A 15,988-nucleotide genomic window follows, 5' to 3' on the forward strand; every position below is an offset into this window, starting at 1 on the left:
ATTTATATTCAGGCATCTTTTGTTCCTTTCTGTAAAGATGCCTTCATGTTTTTATTCTCCAGGTTAGCCCTTTATATTTTAGGGTTGGTTCTGAAGAAAACTAATTATGTTGCAAATTTTAGTAAATCAGGTGGGTTTCTGTATCAATATGTTAAGAACCTAAAAATTCAATTCCTAAGAAAGAACATTTTTATTGAGAACTAGCTAGGAGAGAAATCTTTCCTCCGAGGGTTTCCCCTTCACAATAGAGAATACTCTATTCACTATTACAAATATTCAAAGATATCTCTCTAACTCTCTAACCTCCCTATCTATACAAATAGCCTCGTAACAACCTCAACTAACTAATTCATTAACCAACTATTATTATTAACTAACTACTAATCTAAGTCCTAACACAATACTAAGCAGCAAAATTTGCAGTACATGGTTAAATCAACCATTATTAATTTTAGGCAACAAAAGCGGCTTTGCTACCTGATGTCATCAGCTTATCATTGCAGTATATAAATCTTACTGAAATATTAAAAGAAATGTTCATAGAAACTTCATTTACCAAAGTCAGTGAATCTCTTTCTAGGTGCATGAAGAAACTCAGCATAGTCCTGTTGTCCATCATCTGTCTTGTGAAGTTGCAACACTAATGGCCTCCGTGTGACAATACCTGGCAAATAGTGAATAAAAATGATAAATAAGTAAATAAATAAATATGAATGAAATAATGAAATGAGTTTCAAATCTAATGAAATAATAAATAAATACTAAGACTGTGTTTGTAAGAACTTACATTTTATTTAAGTTTATCGTGTTTAGAAGAGCTTATCAAAAAATAAGTTATGAAACGTTAATAGATAGTTTTCAGCTCATTTCAATAAGTTCATCCGCATGACGTTCTATAAACAGCTTACAACTGATATGAAACTTTTTAATCAGATTTAGTCGTTGATTATAGAAATAGTTTAGATATAAGTGCCTATATGATAACCATTTATTTAATTAGCATTTAATTAAGTTGTCTATGCACCCCCATGGATCAAGCTCAAATCCCATATCCAATTCCACTACTCACACTTATATAAACTTTTGCAGGACAACAACACATATATAACTATAAAAGTTCTATGGAAAAAAACTACCATTTTTCCATGTGATATCACTAATTTAAAAATAATCAAATAAAAGTGGGGTGATAAGACAAAATAAGGGATTTTTCATTAGATATTAGCGTCAAACAATTTTATACTTGTAGTATGTCCTTTAAATCCTAACTACTATGCATGCTTTAGATATTGATTAGCAGATAATTATTAAAAAAATAGAAACAAATGAGAAAATGCTAAGCAAGTAAGCGACGGTTAATACCAGATCCACGTGGCAGAAAATCCCTTCCTACAACACTCTCCAACACTGACGATTTCCCTGAACTCTGGTTTTGATCATTTTCCATATTCCCAAAAATCAATCAGCAAAAACCATTTTCCAAATAAAAAAAACACAAAATACAAGTAAAAATTGTTGTAGATGAAACACGATAACAATTAATATGTAGCACCACTTCTAATCGAAGGTGTGCCGCAGTGTCAGGCACCAACACATTGACTACATTCAATTTTTCAAACATGTTCGTCAGTATCAATGCTTCATAGATAATTATAAAAATGAAAAAATATAAGAAATTGAAAAAACAGAGACCTGTCCTCCAACGACGGCGACGGAAGGTAGAGCCTCCCAGAGTGACAAACCCTCGCCGCCATGGTCACCTAAGACAGTGCATGCACGTTGGATCTTGTTGATGAGACCGATCAAGCTCGTCATGGTCGCCATTTTGGGATCAAATCAAGATGAGAGTGAGTGAAAGAATGAATGTGATTATGAGATCAAATGTGAAATCAAATCACAGAAGAAAATGGAAATGAAGAATAATGCGTGTAAGAGAAGAGATGATTATAATAATAATAACTGAAAAACGGTTTTTGGCGGGGATTGAGGAATAAATTAATGCTGGAATCGAATTTTCACTTTCACATGTCTTTCTTAATTTTGACCATTTATTTTATTTAGAGATAAATTTTGTAATAAAAAATTATTAGAGAATTAAAATATTAAAATTAAAACATTATTTACACAATTAATGAGTTTATTCTAGACTTTTTCATCAATGAGTTTTATTCACCGTAGTCTATAAATAAATTGTAAAAAATAATAGTACTTCCTTTGGTCTTAAAAGAAAAAAAAAACGGATATATCTAATCTAAATTTTGAATTAAGTATAATTTTGTTTGATCTTAATTTTATTTATATTAAAGACTCAAATAGTATGTTTTTAGAAAATAATACTATTTTTGGGAAAAACTATTTTGACAAATTTGAAAATAAATTTTATAAATTTGACGGATAAAAAGATATTTCTTGGTTATCAAAATGTGTTATTTTAATTCTATAATACATACATTGAAGGATTGTCGATTTAGTACGATAGGCATTGTAACCTCAAAGTGATAAAATTTTCTGATAGAACATTTGTAAAATAACCAGTATCACTTTAATTAATAATTTCCTTCTTCCACAATTTTTGTAAAAAATTGTGTACAAATAGAGAAAAGGGAAAAGGGGTTAAGGATTTGAGAATGTTTAATTTGGCAGTGTTTAAGGAAATGGTATTGGAGGCTTAGATGTGAGAAAATTAGTCTTTGGTATAGATGTCTTAAGAACTGTTGGAAATGATGATCTTTTAATGAAAGTTTATTGGAAATAATAATGACATTTATGAGAGCTAGTGTTGTTGTGAATTGAAAAAATTGAGAAGTCCCACATTGGAGGGATACCACACACCAGTAGGGTATATAAAGTGGAGGTAATGAAATTGGGGAGGGCCCCAAGGGGCACCCCTATTTTGTGAAGGAGGAAGAACGCAAACAATATTGACCATCACGCGCGTGCACCGCCGTCCGGCCGGCTTGGCTTCTTAAAGGGAGCGACCTAATCCGCGACTCAACCCATTAGAGACTTGTCTAAGGTTATGGGAAATGGGAGAGAAACATCGTTTTGGAGTGAAACATGAGTGAGAGAATGTAGTAAGAGTTGATATAGCGATGGAGGAGGTTATTAATAAAGTATGGCACAAATTTATACCTTTGAAAGTGGAGGTATTTGCATGGCAAGTGCTACCAAAGTGAATCTTTTAAGAAATGAATTCTTGGTAGCGAAGATTAATTGTATGTTTCAAGTTGCAGGTGTCAAGAATTGGTAAAGCTTTTTTTCAAAAGCACGATGTTTTCTAAAATTTGGTGTAACTTAGCATGTTGGTTGAGTTTGGAAACGACATTCCATAATGAAGGCAAAAACACACTAGCAATTTTTGGGGAATTAATAAAAGGGGGAGGGTTGTGGAAGAGAACTACTTAACATTATGGGTTTCTTTCATTTAGGAATCAAGGAGTATTTCAAACACGAACTATGATAGTTTCCAACCATTATAGATCATATTAACTTTCATGGAATTGGTTGCAATTCAAAGAGGATCATATTATAGTACTTTTATAGAATTGGTTGTAATACAAAGCAGATAGTTTCGCTTATTCGATCAGAGTGGAGATTTTTGCAGCAGGTTTCTTAAACAAGGATTCATATGGGTTCCTTTACCTTTGGAAAAAAAAAAAACTAAATTACAGAAATAAAAAAAATAAAAAGGTAACGTTTACACAATAATAACAATGTTAAATTTGTTAATATTATTCTAAATTTAGTAATTAAAAGTAACAATTTGTTTATCTTCTACGCATAATATTTACTGCCAGTTATAGAAAAATATATAAAAATATTAAAAAATATATTAATAAAAAATAAAGCTTAAAAAGAATTGTATAGAAAATGACAGTATTTCTTATAATCATATATTTAAGGACAAAATAATATGATTTGTCTTCAATCATTAAACATAAGTAAACTCTTGAGGAACATTAAAGTTTCCAGTGCACACTTTCTCATACATCTTGCAAGTGTTTTTAATTGTCAATTTTCCTCTAAAATACACTAAAGTCATCAACCATCAAAATCAAAATAAAAGGATCCATTTTTAGTTTGGAGTTATGCACCTGTGTTTACAAACTGAACTTGAGGTTAACTTCTACTTTTTGGTGATAATTTATATTACAGGTTCTCAATAAGCGGTTTCCTGCTATACTCAAATATAGATTTACGACCAACTTGAAATTAAGAGCTTATAAGTTATAACACAACCAAATGCGCTTAGATCTTGATCTAATTACAAATATAATAAGAAACCTGAACCAACGCAATAACACAATCTGCGTATTGCAAATATAAACTGCAAAAAGGAGTTAAGGGAGAAAGCTACCTATACAAACACAACCACTCAAAATAAAAGCTGAAAGGTTAACCCCGGTTAATTGTCTGCCTTCTTAGCCAATATCTCTAAGCAGCAGAGGATACAACAGTCTAGGTCAGATGCATATCAATTCCTGAATTTTTTTCTGTTTTTTTTACTCAGCTGAAATTGTTTTCTTATCCCCAATCCATGGGCAACATCAGAAACTGGTTGTCGGCATGCTACATCTTGTAATCAATTGGGGACTTGAAAAACAAAAGGATAAAAATGGAGAAGGGCAGAAGAATGATGCCTGTGAAAGTTTACTTAATTCTCCCATGAGCCGCCATAATAAACTCATTGTTATTGTGTGCTGCGCGTTAATCCTCCTCGTGTCGTCACATTTCTGTGCAAAAGAAAGCAAATCCATTAGTATATTGTGAGTCATTATTGTCTTGGTTGAAATAGATGCTAATTTTACTAGTCAACAAAACAAAAGATTACACAATAATATAGAAATAATCATTTTGCCAAGTATTTGTGAATGCCAAAATGTAGATAATTCAAAGAAGAAATCAAGAAAGACGAGTGATCTTAGAGGACTACACATTGCAACCATAAAATTGATCTATCTTTTTGTCTTGGTTATATGTGATATGGGGAGTTTTTTATAAGAAAATGTTACTAAGTTAGTGGTTTTATTAGTTTGCAGGGTTTGAACTCTAGACCTCCCACTTATAACTCTGAGTCTCTCAACTCATCAACTGAGTTGCCTAATCATGCAAGACCAAGTAAATGCACACAATTTTTATATTAATGAAAACTGCGCAATACACAAACGTCTGTTGCTTTTGCCAAGAGATTTTCCATTCAACTTCAATCTCCAAAATATGAGATCCAGATTAGGCTGGAGATTTTAACCTTATGTGTTATTCTATTCCTTGCTTTGCTACTGCTACTTTAAGGAGTATTTCATAATGGATATTAAGAAAATTCATTTTGCTGGATAATTAAGCCCCAGGATGTACTTTTGTTTAATGTCCCTACCAACCTACTACCTGATATACAATGTTTTATATTTTTTTTCTTCCAAAAAACCAATTTTAGAAAAAACCAAGAAAATTGAGTAATATGCCAATAACTACATATGAAGGTAAAGAAACCCCAATAATAATAATTACCTTCCAGAAATTAGCTGACTCTGAGCACTGTTTACAGGGCCCTTTATATTACTGAACCTCTTTGCTCTGTTCTCTTGTTCTTTATCAACGCGCATAGCAGCTACCTCCTTTTCCATGGCAGCTACTTCCCTTCTCATCTTCTTTGCCTCAACTTCCATGGCTTTGGTCAATGTATCTACTTTCTTTGCTAACATCTGAAGATAATGACCATTGCAAACAATTAACAATTATCAGTTATAAATAAGATATCAGGGATTCATATCCAAAAAACAATTAATAAACTAAACACTAACCTCAATGGCATCATCTTTGTCTTTTAGGCTTTGATCTTTCTCCTGACCAGCTTTCCTCAAGGCAATGACCTCTTTCTGCAAGACATCATATAAAACACTTGGAATACTACCCTCTGTATCCACCGGCAGCAAATCATTTGACTTATCACCAGAATTTCCTTTCCAATTATCACCCCCCTCTCTCTCTTTGGTTTCATCAAGAGATTGGTTGAACGAGTAACTTTGAGGAGCTCCACTCAGCAGTGTTTTACTCCTTTCCAGTGTCCTTGTGCCACCATCAAAAGATTTAGATGTTCCTTTCGCATGTCTCAATACTGTGCAAGATGATAGGGATGACTTCAGTTGAGAGGATGGTGTTCTCTTAGGCAAAAACCCATTAGAGGTTAGTTTAGAGATATTATCAGCTCCACCTAGAGATAGGCGACGAGAAGAGCCATTGTTCATACTTCTTCCCTCTGAGGTGCTGCGATTACTGCCATTAGAATTGCCCCGCAAACTCTCCTCTAGCACTTTAAGCCGTAATTGATATTTTTCCTGAAAATTATTAAAAATATTAATAATCTAAGAACTGATCTCCTAGGTTAATGGATAGGAACCAGATTATTACTTTCAACTGTGCTTCAGACTTTGCAGTGCGCTCAACTATAGCAAGTTTATCACGAAGTTGCTGCATTTCCCCCTATAAGAATGTAGTTCAACAATAAGTGTAAACTGTATTAAAGTGAAGACAAATGCAGGAAGGTTTATATCAAAAAACAAAAGAGGAAGCCATGAGATAGTAATCAAAGCACAACACAGCCACTAGAGAAAATAAGCAAAGTAAAACAAAATAATATTACGTGCATGAGTCGTCGTTCGTCAAGCCATTGTTTGACAGGCATCACTTTATCATTAGCATCTTTCCATTCATTTGCAACCACAACAGCTACTCTGTTTGCTGTTACCTTGACACGGGCCAACTCCCTATCAAGAGTTTTTCTTTCTTCCTAATGAATGTGAAATAAACCATGTACAAATAAATGCCATGATCAATAAAGCAACTTGGAGATTGAAGCTGAAGATTTTATTTAACACATTACATTCATTTCTTGAACTTTCCGTTGATAATCTCTCACTGCATTTGCTGCTGCACCACCTGCAAGGACTGTCTCTTCTAGCTCCCTCACAGTTTGGGTGAGCTTTTCAACCTCTGCCACCTTTTGTCTATGCATTTTGTCCAAAATTTTGTTTTCTTCCTGAGAGAAGTGATGATGAAACCAGAGTTAAGAGTTACATATTTATAGTTCTAATGTATTGGGAAAGAGAAAAAAAATCATTCAAGATTGTGCAATACCTGGCAAATCTCAATCTGTTTCATCAGCTCTTGATTTTTGTTTTGGAGATCATCCACCATGGAGGCCTTAATCATGGCAACCTGAACAGTCTTTTCAGCTTCAAGCAGTGCTGCTTCTTTGGATTTAGTAAGACGGTCTAAAGCTTTGTTGTCATCTTGTAGTTTAGCAATCTGCAAGGAATATATAGAAGAAAATAAAGCCAGAAATCATTAGTTATATGCCAGATGCAATCCCTCCATCGATTCTTTCTCCCCAGGTAATATAAACTCCCAAAAACAAGAAAATACCTCTTGTCTAGCAAGCTTTAGTTCAGCCTCCAAAGGAGCAAGAATTGCTTCTATTGGAGGCATGTCATCATCCTTCTGAGCAGCATGGACCCTTCGAAGAGTAGCTTCGGCTGCAAACTGAGCTGCCATTGATGCCTTCTTTTCATCGTTGATTTTCTTTATTTCAAGATTCTGTCAAAAATATTCAATTTAGTTTTATAAATAATGCAACCTAGGAAAACAAATCATTACTAAAGTTGGTAAAGGCTCAAAGTAATACTTTGCTTTCTAGTAGAGACTCGGTTAACTTTAGCTTCCCATCAACCTTCGACAATTCTTCAGACAGCTAAAATAGAAACGAAAAGAAGAAAGGTAAGTTACATTTCAAGTTGACATAAAGCATGCAACAAAACAATATAAAGTTAGCACATAATAGAGGCCAAAGCTTCAATGTCAAATAACAAATATGAAACAACTTAAAAAATGATTGTTGGAATATGAATTATCTCAGTATATCTTTGATGTTATGACAGAGTATCTTAGTTCATTACCAAGATTAGTTTATAATCTGGGAGTATCTTAGATTCTTTCTTGGGATTAGTTTCCACTTTCCATGTTACTTAAATATTTATTATGATTTGTTTCAATGTGATTCTGTCATAACTTTGATGTTATGACAGAGTATCTTAGTTCATTACCAAGATTAGTTTATAATCTGAGAGTATCTTAGATTCTTTCTTGGGATTAGTTTCCACTCTCCATGTTACTTACATATTTATTATGATTTGTTTCATGATTTGTTTCAATGTGATTAAACTGATTAAAAGAAAAGGAAGTCATCATAACAACTAGGATAATATAATTTTATTTTATAGAACAAATACTATAAGAAAATAAGTACAATAGGATGAGTCGACCAAATCCTCAAGAGCTAATAAAAATAAGACAAATGCTAGTATGTGCCCTAAAGGCATATGTTAAGAAACCATATTTAGAAATATTGTCTTGGAAATTGTGTATTTAGTTTCTTGAATGTAACATTATTTTTTTTAAGCACAAAACTTCTATTTTTGGATTCCTTAACATGTGCCCTTAGGGAACATGTTAGCAAGACCCTAAAAATAAAACAAAACAAAGGAACCAAGCAATTCAGTAGGAAAAATATAATTGCTGCATTGCGCATAAAAGTATAAAGTAATCATATTAGACAACAACAGAATTACATCTCATGACTTCACCTATAGGAGACAACCAAACTATTAAAGACAACACTGATATTATCAAAAGGAAATCAACACAAAAGTAGAACTGATAGACCTCGTATCTAGATAGACCACGTAGGGAAGCTGAGAGGATGGCCATGTGGCAGAACAATTAGAGTAGGAATATAGAGCAGTTATACATAGGGGGGCAGGGGAGAGAAGGATAGGCAACTTATTGGGTAAGGATTTGGAGGAATTTAGCTAGGGAGGTTATAGACTCTTTAAGTCTGCAGGTTTTATCTCTCTTCTATTTGTAGCATTTTAGCTTAATCTCATATTGTAAGGAGCTATATTCCATAATTCTTACTTCTTAGAAGAAATTCTAGTACCTATCAAGAACTAGGTGCGTACAGAATACCATATAAACAAGGGAGAAAAGAAAAACAGGACAAAGATACAGTATCCTCGAAAACTAATAAAACAAAACAAAACAAAACTGAGGGGTATAGCATGTTAGTAGGGAAAATACGTAACCTAAGTCTTTTCCTGCAAGACGAAGTCAATTACTTAGATCAAACAACACCATAATGTCTTGCCATGAATCAAGTTCAATGATAGACCACTAAAGTGCATGTTTAGAGTCACCACGATTTTGAAAAGAAAAAAAACGGTGGCACTGTGATTTTGTTGAAGCTCCTAAGTGTAGCTTTTGCCAAAGTCACGGTAGAACGCCACGATTCTGCCAAACTCACCGTCAATCCAAACATGCACTAAATCTAATCCTCCAATTGGTCTAAACCTCCTTGCCGGTGCTTTTACAAGTCTCCACTACACATGCCCAAACCACCTAAGACGAAACTTTGTCATCTTTTTAGAGTTGAAATTATCCCAACTTTCTCTTTAATGATTTCATCCTAATCCTTTCTTGTCTTGTGTAACCACTTATCCATCATAACATTTTCATCTATAGCATTAAGCTTACTCTTTTGTTAGCTCTTTTACCACCCAACATTCAACAACATATAATATCCCAACTTTCTATATTTGTGCAGTAAATTTTTTTGTAAGTTGGAGAGGTACTTTTCTCTCAAATATCAAAGCATTTCATTTATACATTTCATCTACCCTGCTTGTATCTTATGATTAACATCTCGTTCTATCTCTATCATTTTGTATAATGGAGAAAAGGTATTTAAACTGAGAGGCTTGTGGTATGATCTGTTCTCCAATTTTCACCTCTAAACTAGGATTAGTCTATCCCTTGATAAACTTACATTCCATACACTCTCTTTTACTTTTACTTTGAGTTTGAGCAAAAGTAATGTGCTCCTGAAACCTCGTGTCCATGTCCTAACTTTTCATTTATTTCTTTTCTCTGCTCTCTAAGACTAGATCATCCACAAAAATATGCTTCATGACATTGTCTCTTAGATATGTACAATTAGCACACCTAGAAGCTAGAACCAATACAAAAAGATTATGGCTCAAAGTAGACCCTTGATGCAAGCCTATAGTTATGGGGAAATCATTTTTGTACCACCACCTTTTGTTCTTAAGCTACTGACTCCCTAGACTTCATTTATAGTAGACAACAAAAACATCAAAAGCAAAACTGGTATTATCAAGAAATCAACACAAACCTAGAATTAAGAGTGAATGCATAGAATGCAATGCCATGTAAACAACGGAGAAACAAAGAATGAAAAGTTACCTCAATATAATAGGACTTTAATAATAGTTTTTTCACTTATTAATATCAAGTGTAAAGATAGAAAAGTCTAATTAATGCTTCATTTGATGTGGTTCTTTAAATTGGTGAATAAAATAAAACAGAAAAAAAAAATATAAAGTTTAAAATAAAAGCAAAACGAGGGTGTAACAAAATATAGAATTTCCCAAAGAGAACTAATAAAAAAATAGAAAATATCAAATAAAAACGAAAATTATATGCATTACAACATCCCAACCTTTGGTATATCAATTATTGGACAATGGCTTTACTTAAAAAAATTACTAAGCAATTTTCTTTTATGGTCAAGTCAACACAGCAAAGAGTTTATCACAATTCACAATGACTTCAGAGTGAGAGTTCCCAATTTAACTGAGACAGTTTCTTTCAAAAGTAAAAAAAGAAACTGATTAAGAAATTGCACAAAAATGTGAAAGTTAGTAAAAGGCCAAAAGGGGCTTCTTCTCCAATATATACATTACCTCATCACTTACAGACAAATAAATGGAAAATTTTCAATCCATTTTTCTGCTGCAACTTGTTCAAACATGGTAACCACACCAATAATATGATCCCACTAGGTAATTAAATAATAGTATTACCAAATTTACTCCCAAACCATGACCAATATGTAAATTATTAATTACTAGTAATTAATTAATTAATTAACTAATATAACAACATAGTGGATAAGTTATAGTAACAAACTTGACATGAACAAATAACAATTACACCAAAATAACAACAATTGAGCAATTAAGAAATTAGAAGTGACCTCTTCAACGGCTTTTTCTCTGAGCCGTTCAGAATGCCTCAAAGCTTTGATCTCAGCTCGTGCTTCTGACAATTCCCTATCCTTAAAAAAAAAAAAAAACCAAAATCAGCTGAAGAACACTTCAGATCGAACAGCATTTTCGCACCTCGAACTTCATTCTCAAGACGATTAAGCTCCACCTTCACCGGATCCGAACCGTGCAACAAGTTCATGAACTCGTCGGCGTCCATACTAGGCTGTCTAGCGGAGCCGCGCGTCCTCGACGAGACTCTCGCTTCCCTGAACGATCCTGACACCGAAAGCAGCGGCGGAGTGGCCACTCCTCCTAGGTCATTGAAAACTTCCTCCATCGCCGATCTAACCAGTGTCGAAACAAACCCCTCACTCTTGCATCCAAATGCTCGAAAGACGAGATTTGAAATCACGCACGCGCACAGAGAGAACAAAGCAGAGATTGAATACACCACACGTATAGAGAGAGAGAGAGAGAATGCGACGTTGAAAGTGGTGGATTTAGAGAGAGAAAGAGAATTGTTTGTTTCTAGATTTCTTCTTTATTTTGTTTTGAATGTTTCTCTCTCTAGATTAACGAATTGATTGAATGAATAAAAAATGTAGTATTTGCGCTTTGTGTTGTGAAGAGGTTTTGCTGATTTAAGTTAATAAATGACTAGTGAGTGAGTGTGATGTTAGAGTGAGTGAGTGAGTGTGATGTTGTGTGAGCGATACTGCACAGTAAACACACTTTTTTTGGTTACACTCTTTTCATTTCATTATGGTAATTTTGTACAATGGGTTAGGACTAAGCCTGTGTTTGGGTCGCAAGAAACGTGAATGAATGATTGAAGGAGGAAAGAAAGTGAGTTTCCCAACCTCCTTCTACCGTTTGGAATAACTATCGGAGACAGCCGAATGGAAAATTTTGTGTCGGTCCTACGTTAAATAAGTTTCGTCGCGTTGTGGGTCGGAGAATTGGCTTATGGTTACTCTTTTGATTTATATATTCATTTTTCTGGAAAACAACACAATTGTATTAACATAGAACAATATAATTAAAAATAATTATAATTAAAAATAATTAAAATTAAAAAATATATATATACAAACAAATTCACGCAGTATTCATATAAATAATATAAAATGATAAAATATATATAAATATGATAAAATTTATATATATAATAAAATTGAAATATTTAAAATATTTATGTCTTCGGATATAAAATGTTGAAGACTTTAAAATTGTTGATTTAATTTCATTTGATCAAAATTAATATATCAATAATCAAACTCCAACAAAACATAAAATCAAAATAATATTACACTAAAAAAAATAAAAAATAATGTTATACTATAACGATGAAATCACGAGAAAAAAATATAAAAATCACTTGTTAAAAAACAACGAAGAAAAAACAATTTAAGATAATAATTCTATATTTAAAATTGGTCATAAATATATTTACGTGTGTAGATAAGAAAAAAGGAAACAAAAGGAGGCTAAGGAAAACAATGCTAGGTTACTATTTTGATTTAATGACTACAAAACTCATACCTTTTATTGACACTAGCGAGTATTATAACTAGTGCAACGTAAAAGAGAAATTCCTAAATATAAATGTGTTACTCATAAAATATAATTATTCAGTGTTGTTAATAAGTAGTATCAAGTAGGTAATTTGTCCTAATTGATTATTAAGAAGAGAATAGTTCTAGATGATTGTTGAGGAGGTAATAGTTTTACGAGGTAACATATATGAGTATTTTTGTAATATAAATCTTATTATTATGATACTAAATAGCATAGGTAGCTCTTTAACTTAATTTTAATTAACGTTTTAGTTTTTTTTTCTTTTCAATTTGATCATTTATTTTAATTTTAAGTGATAATTTGATCTTTTGTGTTTTAAAATGTCAACAATGTTATTTTTTTTTTTACAAAAATTTAAAAAATTCATCAAAATTTTCAAACAAAACTCATAAAATTAATTATATTCTTTAATATAATAAAAATTTCATCAAATTCGTAACTCAAATCTTCAAATAAACTCATATATTATATTCTTTATTTGATGTTGTTAGAGATGAAAACATGAATTTATTTAAAGATTTAAGTTATGAATTTGATGAAATTGCATTATATTGAGGATGATAATTAATTTTATGGGTTTTGTTTGAAATTTTTGATGAATTTTTTTTTTAAAAAAAATTATAACATTGTTGATATTTTAAAATATAAAAGATCAAATTATCACTTATAATTAAAATAAATGATCCAATCGGTAAGACAAAAAAAAATAAAAAAATAAAAAATTAACTACAATTAAGTTAAGATAACACATGTGTTATTTAGCTTTATCAAGAAGAAAAAATTAAAATAAATGGAACTATAATTCTATGCTAATATACAGTCGGAGACCTATAGTTCATGCCAATATACGTACAACTTATGTAAACTCTAATTCATTTCTCTTACAAAATGGAAGGCTAAATTACATTCGTGGTCCTTTAAGTAACATTTTAGTCATTTATCTTTTTTTTTTCCGACTTGGTCCTTTATTTTAATTTTAAGTGACAATTTGATATTTTATGTTTTAAAATTTCAACAATGATATCCTTTTTTATACAAAAATTCAAAAAAAAATTCAATCAAAACTCATAAAATTAATTATATTCTTCAATATAATACAAATTTCATCAAATTCGTAACGCAAATCTTTAAATAAACTCATATTTTCATACTTTATTTGATATTGTTAGGAATAAAGGACTAAATCGGAAGAAAAAAAAAAAAGATAAATGACTAAAACGTTACCTGAAATTAAGTTAAACGACCACATATATAATTTAGCCCAAAATGAAACTATAGTTACTTTACCGTTGGAGACTAAGTATTATTGGCATGGCTGAACTTCGTTACTAAATATCTTGAGTTTCCATTTGCAATTTTGTCTTCATTATTATCTTAAGTTTGTGTTAACGTTCTAACAATTACAAATCACAATATTGCCTTATATAATTGTTTTGTATCAATAATTAAATATAATATTGTACATAGTTTGATTTATCTCATAAGTAAAATATTTTAAAAGATAAAATTTTTAAGTGAATAATTTTAAGTGTTTTTCGTACTTTTCGTAATCTAAAACATTCATAACCACTCATTATTTCCTCAAATCCAAATTTAGAAAGGTAAAAATATGCCATAGTTACAAAATATAACATGTTCTAATGGTTGGTTAAGAATGATGTTTAACAACAAAATCACATTATATGATTATTTTGTATCAATAACTAAAGAAGTAAAATTCAAATTCTAGTTAGAATAATTATTAGTTAAATTTTATTTAGTTTTCAACTAAATTATAAATTATCACTCATAAAGTTAAATAAATAAAAAAATAACTAAACTTAACATCATACATAATTTGATATCTCACAAGTAAAATATTAAAAAACATATAAAATTGAGTGCTTTTTTTTCCTGTGTTTTCTGTATTATTCTTAACTTAAAATATTCTTAACAATCCATAATAATGAATAAACAATTTTTCTCAAATTTTATTATAAAAAATCCTATTTAATATTAAAAACAATTCAAAAAAAAATTCTAAAAATCTAAAAAAAATGTATTTAATTTAAAAAAATCTTACCAATGAGATACCAAATTTTGATGTATTCATATTTTCTGTTAATATTCTCTTTTACTTAAATATATTTTTTAAATTAATTACATAATAACATTTTATAACTTCTAAAAAATTCAAATATATTTCATAATAAAAATAGTGAATGAAATATTGGATACGTTTATGACAATTTTTTTTTTTTTTGTAAAATAATTAATTTTTTGAAAGTTTGTATTTGTTTATTATATTTAAAAATAAATAAAAATCTGAAAATAATATAAAAATTGTTTAAAATAAAAAGTTGTTTATAGTAGGTAGTAGCTTGTTGAAAAAATCAATTTTAATAAATAAGTTCTTTAAAAAGAATTAGTTTTTTTATTATAATACACAAACATAAGAGGGCTTCTCATTTTTTTTTAAATAATTTTTAAATTATAAAATATTAAAATATTTTTCTTGTATAAACCATTCTTTTAATCTTTACAAATATATGATGCAACCTTTTTGATCTAGCAAAATATCTTAGATTAATTTCAGAATCATTGAAATGTTATTCACTTTACTTCTATAATAATCGTGAATTATATAAAGTGTAATATTCACATATTTTTATTACAGTAAATTGTATTTTTCAAAATTTATTTTAATAATTCATTAATTTAAATCGTTTGCTAGAGACAAATGCCCTGCACTTTTTAATTTTAATGATGTATACCTTTTTTTGTTAGAGACAAAATAATTTTAAAAGTTATTCTATAACAGAGTAACAGACGGCCTCACACAATGCTCATTCTGTTTTCAGCGGCTGGGAGGTTTTTAATTCAAAGACGACGCCATTGTCCATCCTTTCCCTTCTCAACAAGGATTGAGAGCACCAATAGCGCAAGTCATAATTTAATACACACTGATGAATGAATATATATAGTATTGATTAATTAATACAGTAGCTTCACATTACTCCAATAATAATACAACTACTACTGCAAGTGCAAAAATAGTAAACAACAACAGCATCCATGGCCATCGAAACTCTTGTTTTAGGTATATTTTACTTATTTTATTAACCGTTTTGTACAATCCAAGTTGAACGACTTGTCGTTTCGTCTTTGAATCTCTCTTACACTGTTATTAATTCGTCAAGGCGCTGGTCAAGAGGTTGGGAAAAGCTGCGTAGTGGTGAACATCAATGGAAAGAGAATCATGTTCGATTGTGGCATGCATATGGGTTACACTGACCATCGTCGATTCCCTG

At 30.8% G+C, this 15,988-nt stretch overlaps 2 protein-coding genes across 5 annotated transcripts in view; both read right to left on the reverse strand.

Moving 5' to 3' along the window:
* LOC101511125 (phragmoplastin DRP1C-like) overlaps positions 1-2,015 on the reverse strand; it is a 12,274-nt gene extending 10,259 nt beyond the window's left edge. The window contains exons 1-3 of one of the 4 annotated variants that reach the window (XR_012162824.1): positions 1,693-2,015; positions 1,363-1,426; positions 557-664 (exon numbers count right to left, since the gene is read on the reverse strand). Coding sequence is in view for 3 of the 4 variants with exons in the window: in XM_073368015.1 (XP_073224116.1) it covers positions 557-664; positions 1,363-1,426; positions 1,693-1,824 (304 nt within the window). In the remaining variant the exon portion in view is untranslated. The remainder of the gene's footprint in view (positions 1-556; positions 665-1,362; positions 1,427-1,692) is intronic. The other 3 variants (XM_073368015.1, XM_004498187.4, XM_027334172.2) reach the window with 3 other exon arrangements.
* Positions 2,016-4,190: 2,175 nt separating this feature from the next.
* LOC101511979 (microtubule-associated protein 70-2-like) lies at positions 4,191-11,865 on the reverse strand. The gene is made up of 11 exons (XM_073367763.1): positions 11,252-11,865; positions 11,108-11,192; positions 7,682-7,747; positions 7,423-7,593; positions 7,135-7,305; positions 6,881-7,036; positions 6,641-6,787; positions 6,409-6,480; positions 5,802-6,335; positions 5,509-5,702; positions 4,191-4,733 (listed from the first exon to the last, which is right to left on the reverse strand). The coding sequence occupies exons 1-11, from the start codon at positions 11,455-11,457 to the stop codon at positions 4,691-4,693; spliced, it is 1,845 nt and encodes a 614-aa protein (XP_073223864.1). The 5' UTR covers positions 11,458-11,865; the 3' UTR covers positions 4,191-4,690.
* Positions 11,866-15,988: the final 4,123 nt, after the last annotated feature.

The sequence above is a fragment of the Cicer arietinum genome, chromosome 4 (genome assembly GCF_000331145.2).
Source record: "Cicer arietinum cultivar CDC Frontier isolate Library 1 chromosome 4, Cicar.CDCFrontier_v2.0, whole genome shotgun sequence".
Classification (NCBI taxonomy): domain Eukaryota; kingdom Viridiplantae; phylum Streptophyta; class Magnoliopsida; order Fabales; family Fabaceae; genus Cicer; species Cicer arietinum.